This window comes from Furipterus horrens, unplaced genomic scaffold, assembly GCF_987537825.1.
Source record: "Furipterus horrens unplaced genomic scaffold, mFurHor1.1.pri manual_scaffold_21, whole genome shotgun sequence".
Taxonomy (NCBI): domain Eukaryota; kingdom Metazoa; phylum Chordata; class Mammalia; order Chiroptera; family Furipteridae; genus Furipterus; species Furipterus horrens.
The window spans coordinates 994052-1014060 of record NW_028327191.1 but is presented as its reverse complement, the minus strand read 5'-3'; the positions used below and the strand labels follow the sequence as shown (position 1 = coordinate 1014060).

At 46.4% G+C, this 20009-nt stretch overlaps 1 protein-coding gene across 1 annotated transcript in view; it reads right to left on the bottom strand.

Moving 5' to 3' along the window:
* Positions 1–20009, bottom strand: part of PPP1R13B (protein phosphatase 1 regulatory subunit 13B) — a 66181-nt gene that overhangs the window by 31629 nt on the left and 14543 nt on the right. The window contains exon 2 of the mRNA XM_090265540.1: positions 1608–1755. Coding sequence (XP_090121666.1) covers positions 1608–1755 — 148 coding nt within the window. The remainder of the gene's footprint in view (positions 1–1607; positions 1756–20009) is intronic.

Below are 20009 nucleotides of genomic sequence, written 5' to 3'. Positions count from 1 at the left end.
TCACAGATACAGAGACTAAACTGAAGGTCGCCAGATGGCAGGGGCTAGGGGCTGGGTGGGCAGGGGAGGGGTAAGAAGACAGATCAGCAGCCACACGTCAGCCACAGCACATCAAGGTCAGCACAGGGGACCTAGCCAATGGCACTGTAGTAACCATGTACGGGGCCAAGCGGGTACTAGACTGACCATGGTGATCACTTAGTAAGGGGAACAGGGGTCTAATCACAACATCATACGCTCAGTACTAACGTAATCCTGTGCGTCAGCTGCGATGGAAATACGTTAGCAAGAGCGCCCGCTTCGGCAGCACGCAGACTACCACTGGGACGGTACAAGAAGGTCAGTGTGGCCCCTGTGCAGAGACAGCACTAACTGGTGACACGTCCCATGTTTTTTATTATGTGTTGGAAAGCTGCTAAGACAGTAGATCTTAAAAGTTCCCACTGCAAGAAAAAACATTCTGCACCTGTGCTTGGTGATGCATGTTAGCTAGACTGATGGTAGTGATCGTTTCGCAACATATACAGATACTGAATCATTTTCCCTCAATTTTAAAAATGTAAAAAAAAAAAAGTAAAAGTAGTATTTCACTGATTATCCAAAGTGCCCTTAGACGCTTCCGTCTGGATGCTCACCACGCTCCCTTTCTGACACAGGCCCCTGCAGACCACAGGCAGCCCCCTCCGGCGGCGTCCAGGCGGCAGGCCCTGCGGGAGCTGGCCTGGTCTCTTCTCGGGACCGCCTCGGGAGCACACACCTCCTCCCGTCCTCCCTTCACACTGCCCGTTTGCTTCGTAGATCCTACTCCATCTATGGTCAGCCCCTCCTTGAGGAGTTCAAATAATCTGGCAGCATTTTCTGTATCACTAATCATATTACCTACGCTGCCCAGCTGGCTGACCAAGTCCTTAAATGCAGCACCAGTATTTACTCTTCTCACTTCAATGTATAAATATTTACTGAGGGCCTGCTATTTAAAGGGTTTTGTACACAAGGAAACAATGTTTCTGCCTTCGTGAAGTTATTATCGGTAAAAGAAAAGTAGATGAGACCTGGTCCCACCACTGCAGAGGTGGGAAACCTGAAGCTGGGACCCCCTGGCACCTGTTGGCAGGTGGGAGGATGGGACGGCTGGGGACTTCATTCTTGTAAGTGTTTTTATTATTTTCAATCACAGTTCTGCTGCCACCATTACAGTGTACGGGCCCTAAGCTTACTCAGTTTCTACCTGCTCTCCCGGAAAAAAAGAAAAGAAAAGAAAAGAAAAGCAGATGAAGAACCTGACTCATAACCGACACAACACTGTAAGGTCTTAGGGGACAGAGAGCCCGTCCTCAGTCCGCACTGGTACCAGGGAGGCCTCACGAAGGCCTGGGCCTCCCCGTCCTGCTTATTTCAGGCAGCTACAGAGAGGGTCAGATCACGTAACACGCCTTTTCATGGGAAGGGTTTGTAAAATCCCATCCCCACGTAACATTATGCTAGTTCTTATTTTAACCACTCGAGTCCTTATTGCCACAGATAATTAAGAAGTAGGAACAACACTGTGCATTTGATGAACATTAAATTTTACGTCCTCAGCAATCTCTACAGAGTCTCACACGTACCGTTTCCCCTCCACACTTCAGCTAAATGGCAACTGCCTTCTCCAGGTTCCTTGCAAAATTCCACAACATCTCGACATGTTGTTTCTGGTGTTATAGGAACTTCTGTTAAAATCTGTTCATTGTTGCTCAAGAACACGGTTAATATCATCTGCAAGAGAAAAGATTAAATTAAAGCTGCGACTTAAGTCATTATCATAAAGAGATCAATCTGTAAATTGAAAGTGATCCCCCACTTCCCCGTGGCCACTCCACCCACCCCCACCCACCCCATCCCTGCCCCCACCAAAATGCCCACTGATCAGTTTTTGGAAAAATATAAATTGATTCTAAAGTTCATGTAGAAAAGTTAAAATGTGCAGTCAGGAAAGTTCCAAAGGAGAAGAGTACTACAAGGGAGCTACACTCCCAACTACTGTAAAGCCTCCAAACAACAGGGTCCTAGCACACCCACAGGTCAGGGGACACAGTATGAAGACCGGAAACACAAAACGGGACGTGTGGAGGGAAAGGCTACGCAATGAATGGCGTCTGAGCAATGGAAACGCCATCTGGAGCAAAATGGATTCACACTGCACATCATACACCAGCACAGGTTCCTGACAAATCAAATATTTAAATATAAATCATAAAATTATCAAAGTAGAATAAAATTAGATAAGTTCCTTTTTATAACCTTGTATAGAAGTCCTTTCTAAAAACCAGACACCATTAAAAAACTATATATTCAAGTAACTAAATATAAAGACTCTTCTACAAAGCAAAAAAAGACAAACTGGGGGCAATATTTGCAACTCATGTTACAAATACAAGGCTGGTCTCTTCAACATATGCAAGACTCCTAAAATGGTTAACAAAAGACCAAAAATCCAATTTACTTTAAAAATTTGGCTGAGAAAATAATGTATCACAGTAAAAGAAATGCAAGTGGCCCTGAAATATAAAACTACATTACGATGTAGTTGAAAAAAAAAACAACTTTCCAGCATTTTTTATCTTTAAAAAATCCTAACACTTTGATCTAAGATCTGAAGAGATGTTGCAAGTGACTTAAACAAAAACAGGTTACTTTTAAAGTCCAATTTAAACTAAAGATTTTCTCTTATCAGACAGCATTATAAAGCATTGCTGTTTAATCTTTGATCAAAACAGCAATAAAGTCTGCAGTTGTCCCTATTTTTTTTAAATCTTAAAATGCTTTTTCTTAGAAGAGCCCTAAATTCCTGTTTTGAGACTAAACCTCTTTCCACCGCTGGTCAGATTTTACGGACTCACAAGCGACCGCAGCTGGGAACTGGTCTCACTCCCACACCCCCCCTCGATGCTACCAGCCCCACTACCCGTGAATCAAGTGAAGTGACTCCCTCCGGGAAACCGAGTCTCCCGGGCCTCTGCACTGCTAGGAGCAGCCCCTGCCTAAGAGTCTCTTCTGGGACGTAGACGTGAAACAGGTGTCTCTGCCGAGCACGGAGGGCCTGAGGCTGTCCTGTCCACAGACCCTCTCTCCCCGGGGCTCTCCCTGGGACTCGCAGGAACGCCTCTGAGTGAGCCTCGCCTGCAGGACCGAACGCTCCCTTCCTTCCCACGGCCCTCCGGCCCCCATCCTGGGGCCTCCCCACGGGAACCACAGCCTGGCTCCCTCCTCTCCAGCCCCGAGGCTCATGCTGCCCCTCTGCCTGCCGGTTTGCCTGTAAGCTCCTATTCGCCCTTCCAAACTCAGCTCATCTGCCACCACCTCTGCAAAAGCTCCCTCAGCACCTCCTCTCACCCAGGAGGACGTGTGCCTGCCTTTGTGACCAGGCGCTCTTCACACGGGTCTTTATTGCATCACAGCACTAACCTGCCTCCCTCCCCTCCCTGGCTCTGTGCTCCTGTAGGCAACTCGCTTGTGGCTCTTCCACTCCCCACTGCCCCCTCAGTGTCTAAGGCACGGCAGGCACATAAAGTCGCGTTGTCTCTGTGAAACATGCAAAAATATAAAACCCCCACCGCACGGCGGAGCTGAGGAAACACTGCGACAACCTAGGTAAGCTACAACCAGTCTGTCCAATGAACACGCACTTTTCTTTCTGTTTTGCTTAGAAATTATAAACACATTTATATTTTATAAGAAATTAAAATTATTTCTGCTCACTAACCTGTAAGAGAAATTTATAAAAAAGAAAAAAACTGGGGGCTTTTGAATATTGAAATAAATGGCCTGGAATCTATAGAACTGGGAATGAAATAGGTGATTCCTGGATTCAGTGCAAACCAGTCTGGACTGAAAGGGCTTAATGTTCTAAGTTTCACCAGAACAACCGGAATATACTTTTATTCTTATTTACACACATTCGTTTTTCACTTCTAATGGTAAGTATCTTCCCACGTGACTTCACAGCCTAGCTCTCCCAGATCTTCTCCCCTCCCACATCCCGCTCTCTACAGCCAAAGGTAGTGAAGACATCCCAGCACTGCCCCTTGAGGCTGCCCTACCGTTCCCTGCTACCCAGCGGGGCGCCCTTTCCCAGGTCTGGGAGCTGCTGCCCCTGCCCCTGTGTTGCCACAGCACCCCGGCCTGTCCTCCTGATGCCAGGCCCGTGCGTGTTACGTACCCATGAGCTTCTGGAAGGCGACGCGGGTCTCGCGTGCTCACTCCCCGCCACAGGCACCAGCAGCCCTTTTCTAACACTCAGAGAGGCTCTGGTTGGGCTTACTTGCTCTGAGAAGTGGATTCTCGATGAACTTGCTGTCAGAATGAACAATGGCACGGCACTATTTTGGGGCACTTTTTGAATTAACAAGACCTTTCAGCTCATGAATTAAGTTCCACATGACAGCGGAGGGGAAGGAGGAGAATGGCAGAGTGGTGAGTCGGAGATTTTTTTTAAAGGTGTTTTTAATTGATTTCTTTTTTACAAAGAGAGGAAGGTTGGGGGGGGGCAGAAAGACAAAGAGAAACATCGACCCATTGTTCCACTTAGTTACATTGGGTTGGCCAAAATGTCTGTTACCTTTTTTGTCTGTCCGGTGGCTCTAGTACTCGTAGGGCTTAGTTGTCTTTAACTTCATTCAAAACAGTTTTGTTAGAGTGTATTGTGGCAGCTGTCGTATCAGTGTGTATTTTTAAAAACTTATCAAAATTGGTGAATTTTTGAGCAGCCATTCTAATATTGAAGATGGAAGAAAATAACGTAACATTTTTGGCATATTATGCTTTATTATTTTAAGAAAGGTAAAAATGCAAACAACTGAAAAGCAAAAAACAGTTTTGTGCCGTGTGTGGGGAAGGTGTTTAGCAGCACCGCGGCCTTTACCCACTAGAGGCTGATAGCGGGAGAGGGCCGGCATACTCAAAATACATAAATCAATCAAGTTATTGCTGAAAATGAAAAATGTGTCTTCTATTTTATGCAAAAAAACCACATGGACTCTTTGGCCCACCCAATACATCCATTGATTGATTCTCATCCCTGACTGGGAACTCGAACCTGCAACCTCGGTGATCAGGACGACACTCAAGGCAACGGAGCTTCCTGGCAAGGGCACAAACACTGATCTTTAAAACCTAAGAACACCCAGGAAACTTCTGCAAAGGTCAGTAAAACATTACTTTACTTTTTAATTCCATTCCATAGTCTTTAGTAAACCCTATCTTCCCTAATCTTAGCAAAATTCATTTCCCCCAATCTCCATTATTCAAACAAAGCTAATTTCATTACAATCACGACAGACTTAAAAGCTTCCAAGATAATGAAGCTGGCACTGACCTGGACGGCACACACTTCCCTAAAGCATCATCTAAGCTGAAAAGGCATGTGACTGCGACTGTTATTCTAGCAAGAATCCTTAGCTTAAAAGAAACATGCAGGATCTCCAACACAAATATCATACAGTATTGATTCTAGAAGCACTTTGTTCTGTTTATACTGTAACATCACTGAAATCACAATATATCTTACAATTGACAGCATGTCACAATTTTATGAGTAGCGTTTTTTTTCTTTGTTAATAGCACATATAAAATAGAGATGAAACCGAATAGGGTTAAGGATTAAGCAAACTAAAGAAAACAAGTAAAGGAAAAAAGAAGTTAATGTTTAACTTTCCTAAGAGATTAATATGCTCAAAATAAAAGATTTGGTTAACTGCAGTTAGAAAAACAGGCAGATTTATTATTTTAAAAAATATTTTACTTATTTATTTTTTAGAGAAAGGGGAAGGGAGGAAGAAAGAGAGGGACAGAAACATCAATGTGTGGTTGCCTCTCATGCGTCCCCCAACAGGGGACCCAGCCCACAACCCAGGCCTGTGTCCTGACTGGGAATTGAACTGACGACCTTTTTGTTTGCAGGCCGGTGCTCAATCCACTGACCACACCGGCCAGGGTGAAACAGGCAGATTTATACAATGCGCTGTAATCGGCATGCCCTATATGCAGGTTTTTCCTCAAACTGTTCCCTCTGTCCCGTCCCTGCTCCTCCTTCTCCATCACCCCCAACGTCCACTTGCTTTCTGAAGTGTTCCCCGGTGCGCTAGCTGAGTAACTCAGCTGGTTAGAGTGCAAACCCAATATACTAAGGTGACAGCTGGGTTCAATCCCTGGTCAGGGCACATATAAGAAACCACCAATGAATGTGTCAGTAAATGGAACAACAAATCAATGTGTGTGCCTCTCTCTCTCAAATAAATAAATAAACATACAAAAAAGAAGTGCTTCCTGACCCTACTGTCTACCCATCCTACCCCAGTCAAGACAGTGGCTCCCCTTAGGCCCTCCTGTGACAGATGGTGGCTATTTTTAGTACAACATTATCACACTGAATTATCAGTGGTTCTCACAAGTACATCCTACTGGAACAGCGTTCGTGTTCACGGAAGTGAGTTGCGTGACCTGCTCTTGAAATCAACTAGTATGTCTCAAGTTGTGCATATTTTTAATTTACAAAAAAAATTCCTGAAACAGCCCTGGCTAGTGTGGCTCAATGGACGGAGTGCTGGTCTGTGAACTGAAAGGTCACAGGTTCGATTCCCAGTCAGGGCACAGGCCTGGGTTGCGGGCCAGGTCCCCAGTTGGGGGCATGCGAGAGGCAACCACACATTGATGTTTCTCTCCCTATCTTCCTTCCTCCCCTCCCCTCTCTCTAAAAATAAATAAATAAAGTCTTAAAAAAAATATACCGGCACACCCAGAACGACCATAACGCCATGAGGTCAGGCCACATGTTCGCTCTCTGACTCAGTGCTTGGGTAAAATGCTGGACACGCAGCGGGTGCTCAGAAACGAAGGGTGGGGGCAGGCTGGCAGGGTGCAGCTGCATAACCATCGAGTAAGAGTAACGTCAGAGGTCACCTCATCCTCACTCTCCAGAATGTTTGAGCTATGAAAGAAAATCTATGGGAATCAATGGCTCATTTAAATAATCTACATAGAGCCTTTAAAATGTTTCCAAACTTGGTATTTAAAGGATGTTCTTGGTCAAAGGAAATCAAAGCAAAGCACAAATTAGAGCTGTATAAACCATTAAAAAGTAGGAACTATCTGCAATACATACACGCATCAGATCATGACACTGCGCGCGCTGTTAGTGTTGTATGTCAGTTATGCAGCGACACAACTTACATGTCAGCTACATCTCAGTAAAGCTGGGGGAAAACCGCCTGGAGCAAAGGCAGGAAAAGGAACTACCCCATTGTTCAGAAAGACAGTAAGGAGTGTTGATGGGGATGTGAAGAAACAAATCCTTGTAGGTTGGTGGGAGAAACAGAAACCACTACAGCCATTCTGAAAAACCACTCCACAGTTCCTTAAAATGTTAAACACAGATCTGCCATATAACACAGTAATTCCACTCCTAGGTACCTACTGAAGAGAATAAAAATAAATGTCCACACAAAATCTCATATGCAAATGTTCACAGCAGCATTATTCACAGGAGCCAAAAAATGTGAACAACCCAAATGTCCATCAACTGATGAGAGAATAAACAAAACGCAGTCCATCGTCCAATGGAATACCACCCAGCCATGAAAGGACGCAAAGCACTAACACAGGCTACAGACATGGATGGGCCTTGAAAACGCTATGCTAGGTAAAGAGGCCGGACCCAAAAGACCACACAGTAGATGATTCCCTTTATATGCAATGTCCATATGAGGCAAAAATCCACGGAGACAGAAACTGGATGAAATGGGGAGTGACTGCAGACAAGCACATTTCTCATGGGGGTGACAGAAATGTTCTAAAATTAGATTGTGGTGAGGACGGCACATCTCTGTAAATTTACTAAAGATCTCTTAATTGTTCACTTAAAATGAGTGAATTTTGTGGTATATAAATTATATCCCATAAAGCTGTTTTTAAAAAGTAAATTTCCAAAGCCCTGGCTGCTGTGGCTCAGTGGATTGAGCGTCGGCCTATGAGCCAAGTGTCGCGGGTTCGATTCCCAGTCAGGGCACATGACTAGGTTGCATGTCAGGTCCCCAGTTGGGGGCGTGCGTGAGAGGCAACCACACACTGATGTTTCTCTCCCTCTCTTCCTCCTTTCCCCTCTCTCTAAAAATATATAAATAAACAAATAAATAAATAAATTATTTTTTAAAGTAAATTTCCAGAAAAGAATCTAAGAAACTGTACTGATGTGGCACAAAGAAGCCTGAATTAGAAACTCAATGAACACACGACACAATATACAGAGGGTTATACACCTGAAACCTACAGAACTGTAACAACTAACGTCACTCCAATAGATTCAATGAAAAAACCCAAGTTTTCTGCTGGACTGCCGGAGAGGCTGCTCCCGAGGCCAGCGCTCTGTCTTGCCTTCTCATCGAGGGCTCAGCAGGTAACAAGGAAGGCACACCCTTTCAGAGAATCTCCCTCAGACTCTCCTGGGCCTTACTCACTCAGGTAAGGCATTAGACTCCTCAGCTCTCCATTTCCTGCCTATGTCCACATTTTTAAAAAAAGATGTTAATCATTTATTTCAGAGAGAGTGGAAGGGAGGGAGAGAAACATCCATGTGTGGTTGCCTCTCGTGCGCTCCCAACTGGGGACCCAGCCCACAGCCCAGGCCTGTGCCCTGACTGGGAATCGAACCAGCGACCCTTTGGTTCACAGGCCGGCGCTCAGTCCACTGAGCCACACCAGCCAGGGCTACTTCCACTTTTTAATGGAAAAGGAACTCAGGGATAACAAAAATAATTGAGGAGAAATAAGATAGTAAAAGCTAAAGCAGATTTTAGTAACTGTGAAACTTACCTGGTAGCTGATGAGGAAACACCACATAAAAGCCATAGCAAGGATCAGTTGAAGCGGGAATGGGGGGCATCAGAAGACTCCCTGAGCCCTGTGGGCAGCTCAGCTGGTTAGAGTAGCGTCCCGATGCACAAGGTTGTGGATTCGATTCCGTTCAGGGCACAGACAAGAATCAACCACTGATGCATCGACAAAGTGATGGCTCCCCCCGCCCCACTTTCCTCTCTCACTCTAAAATCAAGAGATTAAAAAAGGGGAGGGGGCTGGCAGGTATGCTCAGTAGACTGAGTGTGTCAGCCTCCTAACCAAAAGGTCACCCGTTGATTCCCAGTCGGGGCGCAGGCCTGGGTTGCAGGCCGGGTCCCCAGTTGGGGGCGTGTGAGAGGCAACCAAGAGATGTATCTCTCCCATATTGATGTTTCTCTCCCTCTCTTTCTCCCTCTCTTCTGCTCTCTCTAAAAGTAAATAAAATCTTTTAAAAAATTTTTAAAAAGTCTTTTCAGCTTTCCAAGGGCCACTTGCCCCAAAGAGAGTCAGCGCGAAGCCCCCTCTGACCCTACCATGCAGCACTGCTCGCCACTCAAGGGTCTCAGCAGCGTGGGGCTGTGAGGAAAGCAAGAGCTAAGACAGCTCCTCGAACGGCTCACCCACTCCCGGAACCTGCCTCTCTCCAAGGCTGGAAAGCACCCCTTCACCCAGAGCAACGGGCACACAGCGGCCAGGCCCGGAGGTCCCTCCTGCTCACCGCACAGACTCTGTGACGGCGGCACTACCAACCCGAATGCAAAGCCGACAGGACCTGATGGCTCTTCCCCGCGGCCCCTCCCCGCCCGGGCCGGCGCGCACCCCGCAGACCACAAGAGCGGTCTCCCTGGTCTGTTCCACTCCTGCCCTTCAGCCATCACTCCACTCAAACCCGCCCGTGGCTCCCTAACTGCCAGAACACACGCCGAAGGCCCGAGTCCTGTCTACGAGGTCCTGCGTGACCTGCGTCCCAGAGCCACTCCTGACGGCACCTCCCCCGGCACCCCCGCCACTGCCCTGCTGCAGTCGCACGGGCGTCCCCACTGTCCTCCCAGCGGAGCAGCCGGCCCCTGCCGCAGGGCCTTCGCACTTGCTGTCCTACCCAGGCCGCGGCCCCCTCAGCCCCCGACACGCCCGCCCCCCTCCTACTGCGGGCCTCCGCCCGGGGGCGGCCCTCCCCACCACCCGCCGCAGAGCAGGGCTCCACTGCCCCCAGCCTCTCCCGTGTCGTCTGCTCCCCTCGGCGCTCCCCACCGCCCTGTCTACCCCCCGTTCTCACCTGCTCGCCCTCCGTGTCCTCCCACCAGAACACGCGCTCCTGCGAGCAGGGACGCGGCTGGCTCGCTGCCACGCCTGAGGCCTGGAGTGGGGCCTGGCGCACAGCAGGCCCTCCACCAACTCCCCGTTAGACACGAGGTGTCCCCTGACGGCAGGTTGAGACATGAAGGGTAGGTGCCTGCATTCTCACCTTCCAGGTCTCTAGAAAATGTCTGTCCACAGCAGAGGGAAGGAAAAAATTTTTAATCCTCACCTGAGGGCATGTTTACTGATTTTTAGAAAGAGGAAGGGAGGAGTGTGGCGGGGGAAGCTGGGGGGAGAGAGGGGGAGGAGGAGAGAGGGGGAGAGAGAGAGGGAAACATTAATATGAGAGAAACACTGGTCAGTTGGCCCCCATACATGCCCCAACCAAGGATCAAACTCGCAAACTGGGTGTGGGCCCTGACCAGGAATCGAACCCCCAATCTTTTGGTGTATGGGACAATGCTCCAACCAACTGGTCCACCCGGCCAGGGCAAAAAAAAAAAATCTTTTAAAACAGTGGTAGTGTGAAAGGCACCTAGGTGACATTTGGTTACAGAAACAGGGGAGTCCAAAAATCCCCAGAGTTTGCTGCTGGGGGATGGGGAGAAGTAAGCAGCTTTTCAAATGCTTCCACATGCCTGAGGCTGGTGGCTACTGTCTTTCTTATGCAAATGGCTTTAATGCATCCAAAGCCTCAGGCAGATGGGAGGAGTCTTGAACCAGGGGACAGTATGGAAAGCACACAGAGCCCACGTAAGGGTCTGTGAATGGTCAGAACTGTTTGCAACGCCCACTGCGTCAGAGGACGCCGTCAGGGATATATAGGCAGCTGCAGACATTTTAGCTCGGACTCTCTCTCTGGCTCTCGCTCGTGCTCTCACTCTGACTCTCTCTCGCTCTCTGACTCGGGTTCTCACTCGCGCTCTGGCTCTGGCGCTCTGACTCTCTCTGGCGCACTCGCGTGCTCGCTCTCGCTCTCTCGTGTGCTCCCTCCACATGGCTTGGTGAAGGGGCCTTCTCCATGGGGCTTGGAGAAGGGGTCTCCAGGCTGCTTTAAGAGGCTCTCGCCACGCAGTTTTGAGAAGGAGAGGAGATCCGCGCGGTTTGCAGGAAGAAGGCAGTTTGCAAGGAGGCTGAGAATCCAGGCGGTCCTGCATTGAGAGCTGGAGGGCACCACAGCACAGAAAGGACCTCCCCAATCAGAACTGAGTGATTGGCAGCTGCTGGTAAAGCTGAACTGTGTTTGGAAAGTAGGGAAACGGTTTCTCTGACTTTCCTAAAACTAGCCTGGTTTGGAAGGGGGGGAGGCAAGGATATGTGTTTGTGGGTGTTTTAAAGAGCATAAGACTTAACAACAGAAATCCGCAAATAACTAAATCTATATAACTGTTAAATAAACAATTCTTTTTCTTTTCACCAAACTCTGGTATTGAGAGTTATAATTTTGGCGGCGGGCAATCGGGCCCCTAACTAAAGAGCCCGTGGGTTTGTTTTCAACTGGAGCAGCCCAGGGGTTCTGTAACAATTTGGCAAAATTCACTCAAACCCAGACGGCACGGACATGCGGACATGTGTTATTAAAGCCTCCCTTTCCAGGCAAGGTGGCGCTGCAGGGTACTGGGTGAGGCTCCTCCTCTTCTGTACATTTCTGGGGAAAATAACTCTAAAGAAAGAAAAGGAAGAGCCCTGGCTGGTGTGGCTCAGTTGGTTGGGTGTCACCGGTTCGACTCCAGGTCAGGGCGCAGGCCTGGGCTGCGGGCTCAGGCCCGGGTCGGCCCCGGTTGGGGGGCGTACAAGAGGGGCGATGAGAAAAGGGCAGGGCCGACTCTGAGCCCCGCTGGTCAGCGCTGGAGCCTTATTCCGGCAGCAGAGCACTGACTTTCAAACTGCAGGTTGTGGCCTACCAGTGGGCTCTAAAATCAAGAGCCTGAGGACTAGTTTTATTTTTTAATGGAACAGAATAGAATAACACAAGACAATTAACATGAAAGGGCAAGCCCCAGACCGGGGAAGAGCAGGAAGCACTTATGCCCTTACACATGCAGAGCTCTCAGCGCTCAGCAACGAGGAAACAGAGACAACTCATCCGAGAAGACACAGACGGCAAATCCGCACACGGAAGACACTCCACGTCACGTGTCGCTGGGAAACAGAAATGTAATCGATGAGAAGCCACCACACACCTATCGGCACGGCTGAAATCCAGATGACTGACAGCACCAAGTGCCGGTGAGGACACGGAGCAGCAAAGGGTGCAGCCACGGGACGACCGCCTGGCAGTTTCTTACAAAGCCAAACACACTCTTACCAGGGATCTAGCAGCTGACATCCTCAGTATTGACGCAAATGAACCGAAAACTTACATACACAGAAAACCTACACACAAATGTCTATGGCAGCTTTATTCGTAACCGCTAAAACTTGGAAGCTTCCAGGTGAATGGATGAACATGTCCATCCAGACAGTGGAATATTCTTCAGTGATACAAAGAAATGAGCTACCGGGTCAGGCAGAGACGTGGCGGAACCATAAATGCGCACTGCTACAGGGAAGGAGCCAGTGGATGCGAAAGGGAGCAGCGGGGACTTCTAGGGCAGTGGAGCTGCTCTGTGTGGCACGATAATGCTGGACAAATGACACTGCATGTGTTAAAGCCCAGAGAACTACACAACACGAGGAGTGACGCTCCACGTAAATGATGGACCTTTTTTTTACAATTTTACAATTATTGTTCATCAAGTGTAACGAATGTACCACGCTACTGCAAGATGTTAATAACGGAAAGTGGTTGAGGCTCGATCTTTGTATAAACCTAAAACTGCTCTTAAAAATAAAAACAGTTCAACTGGCTGGGGTGGTTCAGTGGATTCAGTGCCAACCTACAAACCAAAGGGTCATTGGTTCAACTCCCAGTCAGGGCATCTGCCTGGGTTGCAGGCCAGGTCCCCGGTTGGGGGCAAGTGAGAGGCAACCACACATGGATGTTTCTCTCCCTCTTTTTCTCCCTCCCTTCCCCTCTATCTAAAAATAAATAAATAAAATCTTTAAAAAATAAGAATAAAATAACAGCCCATCACACATGGTCAGTGTTGTCTCCTGAAAGGTCTGACTACATACAGGGGTGGGCAAAAGTAGGCTTACAGTTGTAGTGCAAATAAATAATGCAATAAATAAATACCACAAGAGAAACTCAGTATTCGCGTACTCACCACTGTAAGCCTACTTTTGCCCACCTCTGTATCCACCGATAGAGGCGTGTGCGTGGGTATCAGTATCACTGAGTCACCCTGTGCAGGGGTGGGTCACGGTCCAAAAAGTCTGAAAGGTGCTGTTTCCCAGGCCTCACGAAGCCTCCCAGGACTAAGGGAAGAACACCCTTCCATCACAGCTATTGGTGCCAACAGCAGGCACTGTAACATGTACTTCACACCTCACTTCACACCAGCCCTGTGAGACAGTGAGCAGAGGCTTGGAGAAGGTAAATTGCGTATTCCACGTCACTGAGCTGATAAACATGAGTGGTCTTCAACCCTGGTCTGACTCCAAAGCTATGAGCTGAACCACTACTTTAAACTGCTTCAAAATAAAAAAGGAAAGATAGCAAAAGTTTTAATAAATACCTTGCTACTTACGATATACTCCCCATTATTTAATAACCTCTCAAATTAACTGGTTTATCTAGTTTTTATAGCTGAAACTATCTGAAATGCAAAGTTAATCATTTTACAAGATAACTAGAACAAAGATGCTTTTCCAAATAATCAACTATAAAGATGATCTCATTAAAATTATATAAGTGTTTTAAATTTTCTTTTTTAATTTTTGCCTGAAGATACAGTTTTTTAATTGATTTTTCTTTTAGGAAATGAGAGAGAGGGGCGGGGGAGAGAAGGAGAGAGAAAGATAGAGAGAGAGAGAGAGAGAGAGAGACATCAATTAGTTGCCTCCCGTATGCGCCCCGACCAGGGATCAAATCAGCAACCTAGGTATGTGCCCTGACTAGGAATCAAACCCACAAGCTTTTAGCATATGGGATGATGCGCCACCCAGCTGAACAACCCAGTCAGGGCTAAATTTTCTTGACCTTTCAAAAATTTAACTTAAGTATACCAACAATCTCAGAATAAGACTTCCTCTTTCTACATATTTCTTTGTAAAATTTAAGAGAATATATTCCTATATGTAGTTTAAAAAAAATGTATCTACTCCTAGGTACATACCTAAGAGGACTAAAACATGTCTACACAAAAACTTGAACACAAATGTTTATACAGGCATTATTCATAATAGCCAAAAAGTGGAAACAGCACGAACTGATGAATGAGTAACCAAATGTGGCCTATCTAGTCAATGGAATATTACTTGGTCATGAAAAGGAATGGAGTAAATGCTATACCATGGATGAACTTTAGAAGCATTATGCTAAGTGAAAGAAGCCAGATACAAGAAGTCACATATTGCATAATTCCCTTACATGAGCTGTCCAGAACAGGCATATCCCTAGAGACAGAAAGTAGATGGTGGTTCCGGAGGCTGTGAATTATATACCAACAAAGCCGCTTTTTAATCTAGCTATGCCAATTATTCAACCTACACAATCACCATACCATTTCCTTGTTTATATTTTTCTTTTCTCAAGTAATAAACATTTATAGTTGTACAAATCTTGTTTTATCATGTCTGTTAATACCAAAAGTTGAGTACTAATGTTTTTTCCAGAAGAAACAAAGCTTAAAACAACAAAGATAATTAGCAAAATTGTGTCTCTGAAGAACACCTGAGACAGTGATTTTCAACATTTTTCATTCCATAGCATACTTAAACTAATTACTAAAATTACACAGCTCACCAAAAAAATGTGTTTTTGGCCAATATGATGAAAATAGGTACAATTTTTATTCATTCGCCCTGGACGGCTATTGTTGCGTTGGCTGTTGCCGTTCTTTTATGGCTGTTGCCGTTCTTTTACTTGACGGTCTGAGGGAAAAGAGGTCAGTGCCCCTGACTAAACGTCAGGTGTTGCGTGTTTCAGAACTTCTGCAGCACGCCAACTGGAAATCTCTGCCTTCATATAATCAATGTGCATAGACCCCCACAGCAAATACTATTTGCCTGATACAAAATCAGAACGCAATTTACAAAGGAAAAGTCCAATAGTACCCCTGTCTTTTTACAAATGATTCTGTCCATTTTCTTTTTCAGATTTGAGTCAGCTTTTGAAAGCCAGGATGCTATTCTGAATTTGCTTATAATACTCTGAGCTACTGTTCTCAAAATGTCTCTCATCTTTAGAAAACTAAGCAAAGCTCAAGTGTGGAAAACTCCAGTGCCTGGAGATTAGCTACGCCATTTGCAAAGAAAAAATACCTAAATAGATGTCCCTTAGGCCTTGTGGCATCTAAATTCAGGCCCTAATGACACGAGCCCTGATAAGACGCACTCAGGAGAGAAGACAGACCCGCGTTGTGGCAGCGGAGTGACAGGGCGGCTCGGGTTTCCCCTAATGAGGTGAGTTCCCGGGAAGAAAACGTTCAGTGTTAGCACTGTTCTCTAACAACCGTGCCCAGGATCTAAAAATCATTATGAAAAAGAAAACTAAACATTAATTTACTAATCTCATGTAACACCTATTATAAAGAAAGGCTTCCCTAAGCTTCGTTATCAACTTTAAAAAGTAAAACCTCAGAGCTTTTAAGAAGTTTCCCCAATGCACAGCCTGTTCTATTTCCCACTTAGGAAATCGGCCTGCTGAAGGCAGGGTACACATACACAGAGCTACAGACTTCTCTTTTTTCAAATGCTGCTACTATTGACCTATTTTAAATGCCTAAAATCAGAATAAAGTTTATAACAAGGCACTGGACATCACAGGACTTACCGTAGGTTAACTATAAAAGAGCTGCTAGGTCAGAGCTCACTGTGTTGAGGCACGGGCCCTCCGTGTACCCACACTGTGTCACTGAGCTCTACCAACAGGTCTGTCGAGTAAGGTGCCAGGGTGACCCTGTCACTGAAGACAGACCAAGGCAGCCCACTGTCACATGACTCCAAAGTGCCAGAGGGCCGGACTCAAAAGTGTCTGACTCCAAAGCTTAAATTTCTACTCCAATAGCCCAGGAACAAAACAGTGCTTAAATTAATGATCACTTAAACAAACAAATAAAACAAAAAAACACACAGCTATTCAAGTTCTTCAACTTTATATATAAAATTGTAAGAAGCAATCTTTATCCAAGAGTTTCAGATAGAAACAAAGTGAAACTATTTTTTACAATGGAAGAACCTACTTTATACATATAATGTACATGTACCTTTGCAAAGCAAAACATTTTAAGTATGAATATACAAGTAAATTACTAAAAATTTATTATAAAATCCAAAGATGAATGTAGTTAACAGCCTAGACTGCCTCTGGGCAAAAAAAATCATACTAAAGAAAAGCTAAAATGCAAACTGAGGCCTTCCCACTCTTACAAATTTACCTCTTTAAAAAATTATTTATTTATTTATTTCTAGAGAAAGAAGAAGGCAGGGACAGAGGGAGAGAAATATCAATGTGTGGCTTCCTCTCACATGTCCCCAACTGGGGACCCGGCCCGCAACCCAGGCCTGAGCCCTGACTGGGAATCGAATCAGTGACCCTTACGGTTCACAGGCCGGCGCTCAATCCACTGAGCCACACCAGCCAGGGCTGCTGAATTTACCTCTTTTTTGACCTGGCCTGGGTCCTAAGGTTTGGGTCTGTTCAGATACCAGGAAGCTTTCATAAAAACCTGTGTACAATTGGCAAAATTTCAACACCATTCCTTTTGAAGAGAGAATTATATAGTCCGTTACTTATTAAAACATTAGGCTGTATATGAGGTTTCCAAATTATTTTACGACCATATTTTTTACCTTTCCAAACAACAGCCTCTGTTATAGAGAATGACTGAATGTCTGAGTGCTAATATTGTCAAGAAGTTATATATTTCTGAAAGGGAAATAATGGACATTTTCTCGGCACTCCCGACCATCATATACCAGCTGATTTAGTCTGCACGCCGACCTCAGAGACCCCAGCTGGGTGGCTTTCAGAGGACAGTTCTCTCCCTGCCTCTCTGGGACTCACACCTGGGCAAGTGCCAGGGGTCATTCGTATTTTACATTCCCATCCCTCTTGCCACTGCTGACTCAACTGAGGGAGACACTTGACACAAAATGTCCTTCATTCCCCAAGACTTTGCCAAGCGCAGGACGCGCCAGGCCCTGGAGAGACAGCACTGACCGCAGCCAGGGTTCTCGCCCTTGCAGAGCTTTGATCCCAGTGCAGGGAAAGAGACAGAGTAAGTAGGCAGAACATCCAGATAATGGGTGGTGATACATACTACGGAGAAAAACAGAGCCGTTGAAGGACCCTGGGGACAGAACACATTTAATTTTAAATAAGGCAGTTAGAAAAGGCCTCAGTGAAGGAGATGGCAGTGAGCCTGCAGACAGCGTGAAGGAAGAACAGTCAGGCAGAGGGAACAAGTGCAAAGGCCCAGAGGCAGAAGGGATGCCTGGCGAGACCCAGAATCCACAAGGCGTCCGCCTGGCTGGAGCACATTGATCAGTGGGGGAAGGGCAGGAGAGGAGAGGTCAACCGCCCACGGGGCCTCTGCACAGAGAAAGGCTGGAAACCCTTGGAGGGCTAAGAAGCGGCAGCATCGTGAGGTCTAGGCTCCCCTGGCTGCTCCCCTGGCTGCTGGGTGGAGAGCGTGAGGGCAGGGAGCACAGGCACAGGAGAGAGTGTGAGTCCTGGAGGCCGTGCACAAGGGCGGCTGGGTAGACAGAGGAGGCGGCACTGGCAAGACCTGCTGGCGGAGCGCGTGGGGACTCTGAGAGGGAGAGGCCGTCCAGACAGAGGTCTGCCATGCCCGCTGCCAAGGTCTCCAGAGCTGTCCCGGTTCCTGCTCCACCTGAAGATTCCATTGTTCAGCTTTCCCTCCAGTGTCCTCCCAATACATCCCCTCTTTTCTAAGATGTTAGAAAATAAGAGTTGGTTTCCACCACTTGCAACCAAAAATGAACTCAAGAGCTGAAACTGTCCTTCACTGACGAGACACTGGGTACAAAAAAGGCCCAGCACCCACTGAGGTGCCGCAGCTCCCGGGCAGCTGGGTTCAGACGCGAACAGCCCACTGGCTCTACAGCTGCGCCTGTCCCATCGCACCACACTGCCTCCCAGGCCTGGACTCACAATGAAAACAGCACCAAAAGGGGGCTAAAGGTCAGCAAGGACACCTGCTTTGGGCCCAGCAATTCCACAGGAGCGACGAGAAGCCGGGCCTGCCCCGTGGAGGAGACCCCCTTTGTTCCCTCCACTCCAGAGTCAAGAGCCTCAGCAACGCTGTTCAGCAAACACCGGGCACTCCCCACTCTGCGCCGAGATGGAAGCTCTGGCTGCTTCCACCCAGAAGAGGAGAGAAAACAGGGCTTGGGTTGGCAGACCATCTTTCCCCTGGCCGTGTCTTGCTACAGTGCCAAAAAGTTTTCTTTCCCCACTGGTCTCAAAAAATACTTAACATATTACTGTTGGCTCAGCACTCAGGAAGTTCTAAGATCCATATTTTAGCACAAAAATAAAACATTGTGTTCCCTAAGGTAACATTCATACTAGTCCTATTAAAACGCTCAAGTTTGAGAGCACAGTAGAGAGGTGTCTCAGTGTTCCCCTCAACAGTCACTGAAGGTGGGGAAAAGAATAAAAAATATTTTTAGGAAACCTGAGTTATTTTAGAGTAAATTTAAGCTTCTTAATCCTTTTGTAAGTATTCGATTCAGTTAAAAGAGATACACTGAGCGTTTTAAATTAAGGCTCTTGTAAGGATCAGTCATCAGATCTTAAGAGCAAGGAGGAACCCAATCTAACCACTGCTCTTTCCCCTTTTAACGGATGAGGAAGCAGAAGCCAGAGAAGGAAATAATCCATCACGGTTAATGGATCTTATTAGTAACAAAACCAAGACTGAACTCAGGTCTCTTGATTCTAAGCCTGGCAGCCGCTTCCCTCTCAGCAGTTTATTCAGTTACACTGTTTACTCAATATTAAATGACAAGGTCTGTAAACGTCTAGCAAGGACTCTGACATACAACATGCTCTCAAATCTAATTTCCTTTCTCTCTTATTTATTTTAATACCTAACAACAATGTTGGGCACTGAAAAAGTTAGGAAAAACACCAGGACTTTAAAAGTTATAGAAATTAATGGAAATTAATTCACAAAAGAGAACCATGAGGCGCGGGCCGGGTAGCTCATTTGGTCAGAGCGTCGTCCTGATACGCCAAGGCTGCGGGTTTGATCCCCAGTGGAGGCAACACACAAATCAACCAGTGAGCACATCGATAAGCGGAACAACAAATCAGTCTTGATCTCTCCCCACTCCCTTCCTCTCCCTAAAATCAATTTTAAAGAGAGAAACACCAAACAAAATGGACACAGGAACACATAATCAAGTACAAATTATAAATAGGAGTTGATCATAAAATAGACCTATTTTACACTTTGAAAATATTCTACAACAGCTCCATAAATATCAGTGGGATGCTGGAAAATGTAAGCTAAGTGACACCATTTTGTTAACAACAGGTCAGTCCAAGGCATTCAATTGAGATATAGTAATTGAGGTGACCATATAATTAAGAAGAGTACGGCCACTCTGAATGAAGAGGAGCTCTCTGATCAGACTGCCAGGACAACAGGTGAAAACCAAGACTCGCCTGCACACCTACACGTACCGTCACCCAATATAAATCATGCCCACGGAAAATTTCATCGTTTCATCCACAAGAAAACACTCTCCAGAGACGAATACACAAA